At 38.0% G+C, this 12,932-nt stretch overlaps 1 protein-coding gene across 1 annotated transcript in view; it reads left to right on the top strand.

Moving 5' to 3' along the window:
- The window catches only part of FREM2 (FRAS1 related extracellular matrix 2), a 117,508-nt gene extending 109,146 nt beyond the window's left edge, over positions 1–8,362 (top strand). Inside the window, exons 18-24 of the mRNA XM_088522143.1 lie at positions 398–502; positions 1,639–1,766; positions 1,864–1,998; positions 4,223–4,349; positions 5,698–5,885; positions 6,764–6,910; positions 7,801–8,362. Coding sequence (XP_088378269.1) covers positions 398–502; positions 1,639–1,766; positions 1,864–1,998; positions 4,223–4,349; positions 5,698–5,885; positions 6,764–6,910; positions 7,801–8,313 — 1,343 coding nt within the window. The 3' untranslated portion in view covers positions 8,314–8,362. The remainder of the gene's footprint in view (positions 1–397; positions 503–1,638; positions 1,767–1,863; positions 1,999–4,222; positions 4,350–5,697; positions 5,886–6,763; positions 6,911–7,800) is intronic.
- The last annotated feature ends 4,570 nt before the right edge of the window (positions 8,363–12,932 follow it).

Raw genomic sequence — 12,932 nt, 5'->3', positions numbered from 1 at the left:
TGCAAGCTACAGCAATATATCACTTTTGTCATATAAACAAACCTTGTAACCTGAAATTAGGAGTCCGTGTTTTGGGATAGATTCATGCTAGAACTGCTGTGGGCTTCTCCCAGTCTAGCAGAGCATCTGTGTGGATGCTTGATAATATATGTAAAGCATGACTTTGCAGAGAAGATCTGTATGTGCTTTGAAGGACTGAAGCACTAGGAAAACTCTAGGCACCTCTGTGTAACTTGTTGCTTGAGAAGAACATTGAATCAACCCCAAAAATAACAGGAGGGCCCTTTCCACATAGCAGATAAGACAAGGGTAAATGGAAGAGTTTGTATTAGTAAAATTGGGACTTAATTGTCATCTGCAAGTGAAATTATCTGTATGGATTGGCTTCTGCTGGCAGGTTCTCTGTACCCGACCAGCATGCGAATCAGCGACGAGGGGCGCTTGGTTGTCAACTTCAAGACTGAAGCCCGGTTTCATGGTTTGTTTGTGATGTCCCATTCTGGTAAGCTTAATCTACATTTTGGTAGGTGATGTAAAAAAGATATAAAAACCAAGCAATCCCCTAGCATTTTATACTGCTCATTTTTTTTTCTTCTACTGAAATCAGAATTCCTGATGTATTGTGCACTCCAGCTAAGGATTTATTCTGTATTTAAAATTTCTTACTTGCCTCTAATGATAGTGTTCAGACTGGCAAACTTAATGAAATATATCTGAATCTGATGCCAAGTTGAGACTGATTTATGAAAAGTGAAGATCTAGGCCATTCTGTCCCACAGGGATCTATAAACATACAGTTTTAATCCAAAGGCTAGAATTACCTGTCTGTTTATGTTCCCCACTGGACTTAGTTAGAATTAAAATTTCCTTTATAACTTGCAGCCTTTTTATGTTATTTATCCTGTTTCCAAGAGTAAAAAATGCTCTTGTAGGATCATTGTATCATTGTTGAAAAAAGGTGCCATTCAGTTAGTCCTTGCCAAAGACCTGCTCCTGCAATTTAACCCATTTAAACTCCACTGGCTTTGTTCAGAATAATCACAGGTGTAAGACTGTCTATAGACATATGTCTGAGCATGAATGCTGGTATTGGAAAACTTTATCTAAATTAAATTTGCTGAACCATAAAGGGAAGGTAAAAATAATTTTAAGAAATCTCACCTAATTTAACTTGATTTTATTGACCCACAAAACTCCTTCACAGTGATTCCATTTTTTAACAACAGTTTTTTAGCATGTTAGATTTTCCATATGATGCAGAGCTGAAAGAGTTACACTTCTGAGAGAAATTATTTTATGTTCTCTGTGTTCAGATAAGTTCAGATAAGTTAAAAATAGGTGGGATTTTATAGATCTTTGCCATTGCACTCCTGCTATTTTACTTTCTGTTGCATTTAATCTACACACAGTTTGTATTGCCCAGAAGTAACTTTTTCATAGACACCTAAACAAGAGTTAAGGAGATGCGGCTATGTTGATTGCAGTTGGCTTTGTTAGTTTCAGTTAATAAAACCCAGTGGCATGTAAAGGTATTAATATTGAATTTGGTTTATGAATTATTGGGATTTTTTTTTCAGACTCTGGGAATCTGCAGCTAAATATTAAAGCTGACAAACCTGTCTTTTGGCATGTTTCTAGCTTCACCTCTGACTTCAATGGTCCTGTCAGCCGATCACCCAGGCCTGACATTTAGCCTCAGCCTCATCCGAAGTGAGCCAACATACAATCAGCCCAGACAGCAGTGGAGCTTTGTTTCAGATTTTGCGGTAAAACCTCAGTATTCACCTTCTGTGTCTTCTTTTACCCCAGGTTGATATTTAGGATGTTGCTGGAACAGCCATGCCTCTGTCTCTCTCTCTCCAGGTTCGTGACTATTCTGGAACCTACACTGTGAAGCTGATAGCTTGTACCACGGCTCCACATCAGGAGTACAGCCTGCCAGTGATATGCAATCCCCGAGAGGCCATCACATTTGATCTGGATATCCGATTCCAGCAGGTACCATCTCAGTGTTACCTTTGTCATGTTTACTTTTTATTTTAATACTCAGATTGCCCTTGGTGGTCCATATTGATAGTGTTAGAAACTGAATTTGCATGCTCATCAACAAACCTAAGTTCTAATGGATGAGAACTGTACATATTCTCTGTACATATTTTACCAATTTAATCACACTGGAAGGGCTAATGTAGGAGTACCAACATGTTCTGTCCTGTATGCATGGGCAGTCTTTGACCATTCTTCATTGACAGCCAGTGAGGAAGCTCATTGATACCATTTTGGATGTTACTGTAATGTGAACTAATCACTTGCAATTTCAGAATCATTATCAAATTTGCTGTGACGTAGTTTTATTACAGAATAAAGCAAATATAAAGCTGTTATCAGAATGTTTTTATCTTACACAAAGATCAGAGAACAGCTTTTTAATATTAGACTTTTCATTTTCTTGGAAACTTTTCATTCTAACTTCCTTCGCAGCTTTCACTGTATATGAGTGAATGGCCATTTTAAAAAGCAAACATCAGAGGGGTCTCTCCCCTGGAGATTTTGTTTTATCATACCCTTTAACATACATATGCCCATCTCTTTTTTCCTCTGTCTGGCTCCAGAAGAGGGAAGAAACACCAGTGAGTACTGCACTGTCATTGTCCTTGTTCTCAGAAGCTTTGCACATTCACAGCATTCAACCTTGCAGCTCTGCTTTATCTGCTTTATCCCACTCCTTTCAGTGTCTCCTAAATGCCCATAACTATTTCCAGAAGGAAGCAGCTCTATAATCAGGATCTGTGCTGCACAGAGATGGACATACCTCCAGGGCTCTGCTTCTTGAGGTACCATGTATCTCATGCACTATAGTTCTATGGAGGGAGGGATGTCCACCATCAGTGATCTGTATAATCCCTAACTGTCCATATGCAAAATTGATGCCCATAGCAAATAGGTAGAAAGAGTTGACACTCCTCCTCTCACCCAACAAATCCTAATGGGTTATGTTTCCAATAACTCATTTACAATATCTCAATTGTGCATAAAAAATAAATATATTTAAGTACATTGCCACTATGAGTCAGCACTGGTAGCACAGAGGCTCACATATGAAACTGAAATAAAAATAGTAAGTTAAAACAGGATGCCTAAGAGACACATTCACAGGATTTGTGTAATATTTACCCAGGCCACTGCTCTTGCCATTGCTGTAAACAGCATGGCTCAAGTCCAGTGCTCATGGATGAATATGCACTTTTTGCTTCCTCGGTGAGGCCCTGCTTGCCTTTCTTTCAAAACCACATCTGGTAGCCAGCTGTGTCAGTCAGGTGTTTGAAGCTGTGGGACTTGTAATCCAATAGCCTGAATCCAGGCATTTAGAAGGAAGCATTCCAAACAGATTAGAAATGATGATGATGATGATGATTGTTATTTCTGTGAAGAGGCTATGGGCGTAGTGTTCCTCTCTGCAAAGAGAAGCAGTGAGTCTATAAAAATCATTTCAGCTATATATTCGTGGTGCGTAACATTTTTGCTTTATATTTTGGGGACTCTACTATGGAAAATGGATTCAAATAAGCATGACAGGTGAATAACTTTTCGCAGTAGCTTCTGTTGGTCTTGTTATATCTCATTTCATCATTCCCTTATCCATGACTCAGCAAGAATATTTTCCTTTATGTTTCCTTTTCTTTTTACCCACACATATATACCTTTTTATGCATAAACATGTGTATATATATGTCTTTGGAGGCCTCTTGTTCTTGGCTCTGGGCTCTCCCCAGTACTCCTGCCCACTATGTTCTTTCCCTTATGTTCTTTCCTTTAGCTACAGGCTAAATTCTGTGCCTCTGATCATGACATTCAGAGCTCTGCCATCCCGCCAGTTATCAATACATCTCACTGTCCACTTCTCTAGGTCACACTTCCTGAGCTTGCCTAGGAGGATGCTATGGGAAACAGTGTTAAAAGCCCTGCTGAAGTCAAGGAATGCAACATCCACTGCTCTCCCCTCTTCCCTCTCTTCTACCCAACCAATCCTCCCATCATACAAACCTATATACATGAAAAATGTTGAATATATACCAAGTACAAATAATTCTCTTTTATTTAAACTATTATTACATTTAGGTATGCAAAACTGATGAATAGAGCACATGAGTAGAAGACTGTGCTGTATTTTAAGAGTTATTAAAGAATGCACGTTGAAGAGCGTTATGCTACTGTGTTTTAGGTCAGTGACCCTGTGGCTGCTGAGTTCAGCTTGAATACCCAGATGTTTCTCCTTTCCAAGAAGACCCTGTGGCTATCTGATGGCTCAATGGGCTTTGGGCAAGAAAGTGATGTTGCTTTTGCAGAAGGTATAATTGTGCAAGATCATAGATATTTAATGCAGTCCACACTGTCAGGACTTGATGTTTGAGTTCTTTTGTATTTGCGTTTTCTCCTTTGCGTTTTACATAAGAGCTGTTGACCAATTTGCATTCGAACTGTTATGTCTGAAGTTTGCAACACTGGTTCCATTTCTCATGTGCTGAAAACTTCATGAACATTAGTTTCGCTGATGCTAAAAACAGTTGCAGTTGCTAAGTTACTGTTATACAATCTTTTTATTGTGTGTGAGGAAGATAAATTTGCACAACAGAAATCAAAGTCAAAATTGAGATGAATACTCAGAATTTCTTGCTTAATACTGTGTTCAGACTCAGAAGAGGTTGTTTAAAAAAAACAGTGTGAAACAGTGAACCGAAGCCTAGGTTCGGTTGATGCATCTATCAGTGATTTGTTGCTTGACCTTAAACAATCTCTTCAATTCTTGTTTTCTTCATGTGCTTCATTTAGAATGTCAGGACCTTGAATCTATGGTTTTCTTTTGTGACTTGTTTGCCTGGTCCCTTGAACAGCAGAGGCCTGGTCTCTCTCAAAGTCCACAGTTGCTATAAATAGTTGTTAAACTAATGCCTCACTTTTTTTTTCTCAAAATTCTCAGCCTTCCTAACTATTTTCTGTTGTATGTGTTTGACCACAGCACATGGTATCATTTCCTGCCCATGTAGTACTGGTCTAGGTTATTTGTATAGGCCTCGCAAGCATGTTTTTCTTAAATCTTAACAGCCAGCAGAACTTCAAACTCACAGTAAGGACCGAAATCTCAATAAATGTGCCTGTGACCTGTCACTCATGCCATTTGTACTGTATTAAATGTTGCCAATCTGACCAGGTATAACCAAACCTTTATGCTCTCTGAGTAGAGTTCTGTGACATAAATAATTACATCTCTTCAACAAGGCACATTATCAGGAGAACAAAACCTGCATCCTACTCTATTGTAGAGGGCTAGAAAACGTAGTTTTAAGTCAATTTTGATTGAAGCTCCCAATAAAACGCAGAATTTGGTACTGCCTCTGAACTGGCTTAGATTATAGCAACACTGAATGACCATCTACGACTGTCCTGTGACCCAGAGTTTGTGGAAGAGAGTACACTCATGACCTTTGGCAAATCCTTAAAATAGAAGCTTTATAACCAGATGTCACAAGTAGCTTTTGTATATAGCTGTGAGCCCATTTGAGAATCTTCACTTTGGATCTTTGAGATGACCAGAAATTACAGCCGCATTGCTCTGCACTGAGCTTCTTCCCTAGATTAATTAATTTGGCCTTAATACTGTGCTACATATTACAGTGTGTGAACTGTACTTGTTTCCAGGTGATATCATATATGGTCGGGTGATGGTGGATCCAGTGCAGAATCTGGGTGATTCCTTCTACTGTAGCATCGAAAAGGTTTTCCTGTGCACAGGAGCTGATGGATATGTACCCAAGTATAATCCATCCAACACTGAATATGGTTGCCTCGCCGATTCTCCATCCCTTCTGTACAGATTTAAGATTGTGGTAAGTTTTCTAATTCTGAGAAGATGTACCTTTTGGGGTTTTGTTTTGTTTTGTTTTGTTTTAATTTACTTATTTTCTTTGTTATCCACAACCAACTTTTTTTAAAATGTCCTTGACAGCACTAGTCAGAATCAGGGCTAGACCAGTTCTAGTCTAGCATGTGCTGGTAAAGGTAGTACCTTACCTTTCTGCCTCCTTGTTATATTCTTCATCTCTCTGGGGGCTCTCATCATCTAGTATTTGACTTGAATTAGAATCCCCAAATAAACTTTTCCTCTGCATTTCCTGTCTTCATTGATCATAAAGAAAGCCTAAGAATATGAGCCAGTAAAATGGGTGTGTAGGCTAGATGGATTTTGTCTCATCTACCTAAAACTTACTCAAAAAACGAGTGCATAATATAAAGTTAGACTTCCGAGTCAGTAGTCATTTAGAAGCTAGCTTACAATATCTAAGACAGCACAGATGATTTGTTTGATCTGTTTACTACAAATGAAAGGTAAAATCTTTAAACTGGGAAATTAATTTCTGACTTCTATTTCAGACCATATATATATATTTCATTATACAAACATGGCTGTGGCTGTTCTCTAGATTTCTTTTCCTTTTTATTTCTTAAAAAAAAAATCTCCAAGCAAGAGATTTGTTAGAAGTTAGTACAAGTCAGATGTGACCACAGTTGCTTCTCAAATGTTTTTTTTGTTTGTAGTATTACATTGGATTGCAAAATATACCACGTCAATTGCACTCCTAGAAATATATATTTTGTATAAATATTAGAACTTGTTTCCCTGAAAGAAATGAACATGCTTTTTATAATTGTTGATTTTTTGTTTGTTTGTTTGGTTTTGTTTTTTTTTATTTCCACTATCATGCAGGACAAAGCTCAGCCAGAGACACAAGCCACAAGCTTTGGAAATGTGCTTTTTAATGCAAAACTTGCTGTAGATGACCCTGAAGCAATTCCTCTAGTTAAACAACCAGGCTCTGATGGCTTTAAAATGGATTCCACTCCCCTATTTCAGGTAACGTTTCTGTAGGTTAGTGCTTGGAATACTGCACCAAGATCTCTTTCTCCAGAACACTTCCACACAGGAGCTTTAAAAGCTAACTGTCATGTTGAAAACAATAGGAAATTACTTTTGATTTCAGTGGCAGAATCATAAATCCTCTAAGTTTTCTAAGTGTACTTGAAGCACTAGAGAAAGATTCCTACGCAGGTAATAAGCTTTTCTTTCATTGTTTCCATAGTCTAACAAGAAATGATGCAAGTGATGCCTATGCATTTGTTTTAAGGACTTAACTTTTAAGTTTCTTGTTTTTACTGCTTTCCATCTCGCTTGTCAAAGTCCAAAAATAAATTAAAAAATCAATATTTGTAGTGTACTTCACCCAAATTTACTTGATATCCAGCATTTTCTGTGCAAGTATTTTCTCGCAAACTTGTATATCCCAAAACATCTGAGCACTGGAAGCCTAGAAATAGAAAAGTAAAGGGTGAACTTATTTCTAAAATCCATATAATTTCTTATCTGTTTGTTTTCATCCTTTTGATCTATATGACCCAGTCAGTAGTTTCTTTGTCTCTTCAGTGTTTGCAAAACTCAGAATTGCAAATTACGGGAAGAAATACTGAAGACTGTTTATTCCTACTGCAGGCCGTTTCAGTATTGTTAACAGTCTCACTGTAAAGAAAGGAACATTTAAGAGAACAGCCTACTTACCAGCATAAAAAAGATTTCAAAAATTCTCCCTTCTCTTAATCTTAAGTCAGAAAAACTGACTCTTCTGGGAAAGATCTTGAAAATACTGTCCAGGCTATCGATAAGAAGCAATGATTGATTTCCATTGTTTATATTGCTGTCCATATCCTATGTATGATTGTTTTTAGAAACAAAATACTGTGTCTTTCCAGGTATCCCTGGGTAGGGAGTGGTATGTCCACACAATCTACACTGTACGCTCCAAGGAGAATGCTAACCGTGGGATTGGCAAGAGAAGCGTGGAGCACCAGTACCACTCTGTGTCCAGTGCTGGGAGCCCGGGAGCGGCCGCGCGGAGGCGGCAGAAGAGGGATGTTGAAGGAGCTCCAGAGCTTGCGAAAGATATTGGTGCAGAAAAGAAACGAGGAACAAACATACAGCACGTAGCCCTGGACCGCGCCAACAAGAAGCAGGTGCCTCCAAGGGAGGTCGTGGTCAATGGCGTTCTCCCCAGGGAGCTGAGTAACCCAAGCCCGGAGGTCAGCATCGTCACAGTCACTGGTGGCACTGCTGCGGTTTTGCTTGCCATTTGCTTAGTTGCAATCATAATTTTGCTGCTAAAAAGGAGACAAAGTTCTGAGAAGAAAGACGCTACGAAGGAGTCAGGAAGCAGTGAACCAATGATGCTGCCGTATAATTGTCCCAGCGACAGCTCGGAGGTTTGATTCCAAGTCCGTGGGATTCAAGCCAATCTCTAGAGTGCCTCAAACAGAACTGCACTTTGTCAGCAGCAGATCACCATGACTGTTCATACGTGTCTAGGTCTACTTGAATTTTTTTTATCCTGGACTCTTACTGCCGTTGCCAACAAAAGAGGAGGAATCCATGCGGAACCTCCCGCTTTGCACGAGAGGTAATCCTGACATCCTCCTTACAGCATGCACTAATGCTAAGAAGCAATTCAAGGAAGTGCGTTGTGAGGGAGAGGTTTTTATTTTGTTTTTGTAACTTCTTTCTTACATTTCAAAAAAGAAGAAACTATCCAAAGGTGCTATTGACCTTGTCTGTAAAAAAATGAAGTCTTTTTCTTCTAAAATGGAGAATACTTGAGAAATGCTTACACTCCTCAGTTAAATTTTGTACTGTTTCTCACAAAGAACTCAATGTTTGCAATTAATCTGAAAGGTGATAAAATGCCTCAGTCTTGACTCCTCACTCTGTTAAGCTTTCGATTTCTCATAAAATATACTAGTGCTTTGCTTTTTTTTTCATTTATGCTTAACTGAACTTTTCCAAAAGACAGTCAGATTAGACAGTGCAACAGGATAATCAGATGCATGTAACAGGATGCAATACATGCTCTTTGCCACAGATTCTTACTCAACTATTCAATGGGAGTTTTTTTTTTTCCTTATTTTTCTCTTATTTATGTCTATATAAAGCCAAAGAATACAACAAATCCTGGAGAAATCTTGTTTTTCACAGAAACTGGGTAGTTATGTCTTCTTAAGTTTATGATGCATCACAGAAATTTTGTAAGGTAAATTATATTTGCCAGTGCATACTCACAGCTGGGAAATACGAGTATTAGTATTTCAGTATGTAGGGAAGAGGATAGAGTTAGATTCAGAATAGAGAGGACGAAGTTCTGCCTGAACTGAGCCTAGGAGTCATGATCCTGGATCCAGCATGTGATGTCAGTTATCATATTAAATGGCAGCAAAGTAAAAAAAAAAAAACAGAATTGGAATCAGGTAGTATTTTTTATGGTGTAATTACAGTACCTGACGACAAACATGCTGGGTGACTATAGGGCTTTTTCAGTTAATAATTGCTTTTGAAGGAGTTATTCTGATTTTCTGTTTTGACTTAGGTAATATGATAAAATGATATTCTACAGAAGTTCGTAGCAGAGGTGCTCCGTGTCAGATCTTACCCAGACAGGACCTATTCTCTCCCCAAAATACCCTGCCAAATGCTTGCCCACAAAAGCTGTGTAATCTTCAAGATTGTCCCGTTTGTCATGCTAGAATTATGTGTAAGTCCCTTCAATTCCAGGAGTTAAACCATATGAACGATACAGAATCTGAGTCAGGCTGCTGAGCCCGTTGCTAACACGCTGTTTCCTTCCACCACCCGTGGTGCTGGGGTCAGGCAGGCCCTAAACTATCTGCAGCTGCAGCTCAGCATTTGGCAGGCTGAGGACCATGATGCAAAGACCTGAGTTAGCTGGACACAAGCCACCTTGGAAGCACTGTAGCCATCCACGCAATGCTGCATCTGAACTAAAAAGTCCAGCCAAAAGACTTAGTAGCCTGATTGTAAAATGCTGACCTTGTAATTCTGCACAACTGTCAATAGAGGTCAGAAATGTTGGGCTTTACTAGCTTGGGAATGTCTGTGCTACAGTTCCTGGTAAAGCATGAATATATCCACAGAGGGATGTGTTCTGATAACCTTTTGTTCTGGGTTTGTATAGTTGTGATGTCATCCATTTCGTTAGATTTCATCAGTTTTCCACCACATGAATCGGGTTAGAATCTATCCTCTCTTTTCTGTGTTCTCTCTAATTGGGCCTGCTTAACTGAAAGATGTTTTCAATAGTCAAATTTCATTGCAATCATGCAGTTATGCACGCCATCATCTTTTATTTTAATTAACCTGAGTTCTATGATGAAACAATTTTCTGCAAGATGTGCCAATACATTAGGCTTTTTCCATGGTCAGCTGACATTAATATGTTCTTTTAATGAAGTTCCTGCTGTTGTGATCCATGTGTTATGTGTGCAAGGTTGATGAAAGAGTTAATCCACAGATATTTTTATATTAAGTTGAAGGTCAGAACTAGGTAAATTGCAATTGTAACCTAGCATGCAATTTGCCTTTGTGCCTTTATTCCAAATCATTGTGATTATGAGAAATGCATTTGTCTCCTAGAACCTGCGTATTTAGATAAGAGCAGTTAAAGATTCTACAGTAAAATGGGACACATGTAAATAATAGAACATTTTAATATTTATAAAATTCCTGTTTTGTATAAGCAGAGAAGATCTTTTAAAAATATATATATAATAAGTACAGAAATTAGGTGTTTATCAGTAGAGATATTTTTCTGCTTTTAAAATGTAATTAACTGAAATAACCACAAAGTTACTTGCAGGTATCTTTTTTTTTTTCTTATGAAATCACATCAAAACCCATGTGTTCTACAAACCAAATTTTGAGCCCACTAGACAAATTGATAACTGCTTTGAATAGCATGTGATTATACCTCTGGAAAATACTTAGGCTGATGGGGGATTATCAGACGAATATTTTTCGAAGGTTTATATCAAATAATAGTATAATGTTATGATCACAAAGATAACGACAAAATGAACATTGAAAAACTAGAGAAGAATAAGTGAGATTCATGGGTGCATTCCTGTGTCTGGGGTAAAACATAGCAATGTTTTCAGTAAGACCTGCTGGATTTGTCCTGTTCTTAAGCAACTTTTTTTATATATGTAATTCAGTGAATATAAATGCATCTGTAACTGCATGCCTTTTGTATTGTGGCTTCAAGGTTTGGGATTTCAGCAAAATGTTTTGAAGGCTTATTAACATTTTCCTTTCTACTTAACAAGTGGCCTTGTTTATACTAACCTGAATAAGTGCCTTGTTCCCAGTTATGTGCACAAATATGTTAATATTTATCCATTAAATAAACTGAATATGTTATATTTAATCTCCTTCCAGATTATGTTTTCAATCCTGCTTTCCCTGGAGATGCTTATTCCGGTGGCAGTAATACCCTTTGTGAAGCCCTTTAAACAGGAATTACGATGTTTAAATTTATTATCAAGCTGTGAGAGATCTTTCCACAAATATTTATTTGGAACAATTTCTTCCTTATGTCTATGACTATGGTATTTGGTATTTGCATCAGAGAAAAAAAAATAAACTACTTTCTTCTGGAATGGTTAGTAATGAAATGTTATGAAAAACTAATGAATGAAAGGGCAAACCTGCTGTGTCTGCAGTAAATCTCTCTACTTTGTTCCTGACATTATTGTTTTCTACTCATTAAGTGTTCCAGGCACAGGTTGCTTTTTATTGCCCTTATGACACAGAACAGAATTCTTCATGCAATTACAGAATGTCAGAAATCTCTAGAACTTGTAGGTATCACCCGTGAGTCTGCAAATCCTTTCTAGCTTTTATTTTCGTGTTGCTGTGAGCTGGCAGGGCTGACTGTACTTTACTCATTGACAAGAAGGCTGTTCCCTTGCTTCTACAGCACGGATGTTATTATCAGTCATTTCTTGTGCCAAATTATGGGATTTCCTTCCCAGTGGCAAATATAACAGGTCAGAAATATCTGACATGTAGATACTTAGGACTAATCTGTTAGATACACTATAATGCAAATGGAAATAGCTCTGAACCTTTCTCCTCTCATCCCATCCCATGTAAAGTGGTCAACACTGGTATCTGACTGCTGTCTGAACAGAAGAATTCAAGAATTCTTATTAGTGCCATTTCTGTCACTGTCAAAGAGGACACAGCATGTGGGTACAAGGCAACAGCACAAGACAACACTTAAGAGTATGTCTAATACCTGCTAAAAATAAGATTAAATTACCAGGGAGTGATTCCTGCTTTGCCAGGTTTGTTTCTTATGACCTAAACCTGCTCATATAAATTATACTCTTACCAGTTCCTCAAACTAAATTGAATCGTTTACTTTAACATCTGTAAGCTACACATCACAATTTATGCCAGCACGAGTCAGGATGGAAGTGTTTCTTACTCCAATATAAATGACTATGTAAATTTTAAATCAAAAATCTGATCACAAGAATCTGTCAATAAATCAAATAGCATTAATTTACCAGTCTGAGGTTGTCCAAGTAGTTAAGTCATGTTCACGTTCATTTTGACACTTAGTAGAATTCGAATACTACCAGGAGTCCAAGCATGTTTCATCAGATCCAAGCTGGCTTTTTCTTTACAGGCCACATTACAGGAGTTTATATTTTTAATGCATCCTCCCAGTCTTCTGAAAGAAAGGCTCCTTAAATTCAGCTCTTTCTTACCACTGAATGCGTTAATTTTGAGAGCTGTTACATAAATTGCTCTCAAGTGATTAGCTTTTCTGAGTTTTGCTTTTCTCATCATGTATCTCACAAGATTGCCTTCCACTGCTGTTGCTTTGCGAAGTGAGCATTGATTTCCAATAGAAATGGATGAACTGGATGGAAGATTCCAAAATGATGCAGCTGGTTTTATCTGTGGACAGTGCTTGAGAATGTACTGGATAATTGCTATTTTAACTTGCATTTTCATGGTAGATAGCTAAGCT

The sequence above is a fragment of the Tinamus guttatus genome, unplaced genomic scaffold (genome assembly GCF_059628265.1).
Source record: "Tinamus guttatus ecotype Peru unplaced genomic scaffold, ASM5962826v1 Tinamus_guttatus_pri_ptg000150l, whole genome shotgun sequence".
NCBI lineage: Eukaryota > Metazoa > Chordata > Aves > Tinamiformes > Tinamidae > Tinamus > Tinamus guttatus.
The sequence above is the reverse complement of the archived record's forward strand: the minus strand, read 5'-3'. Positions and strand labels throughout refer to the sequence as shown.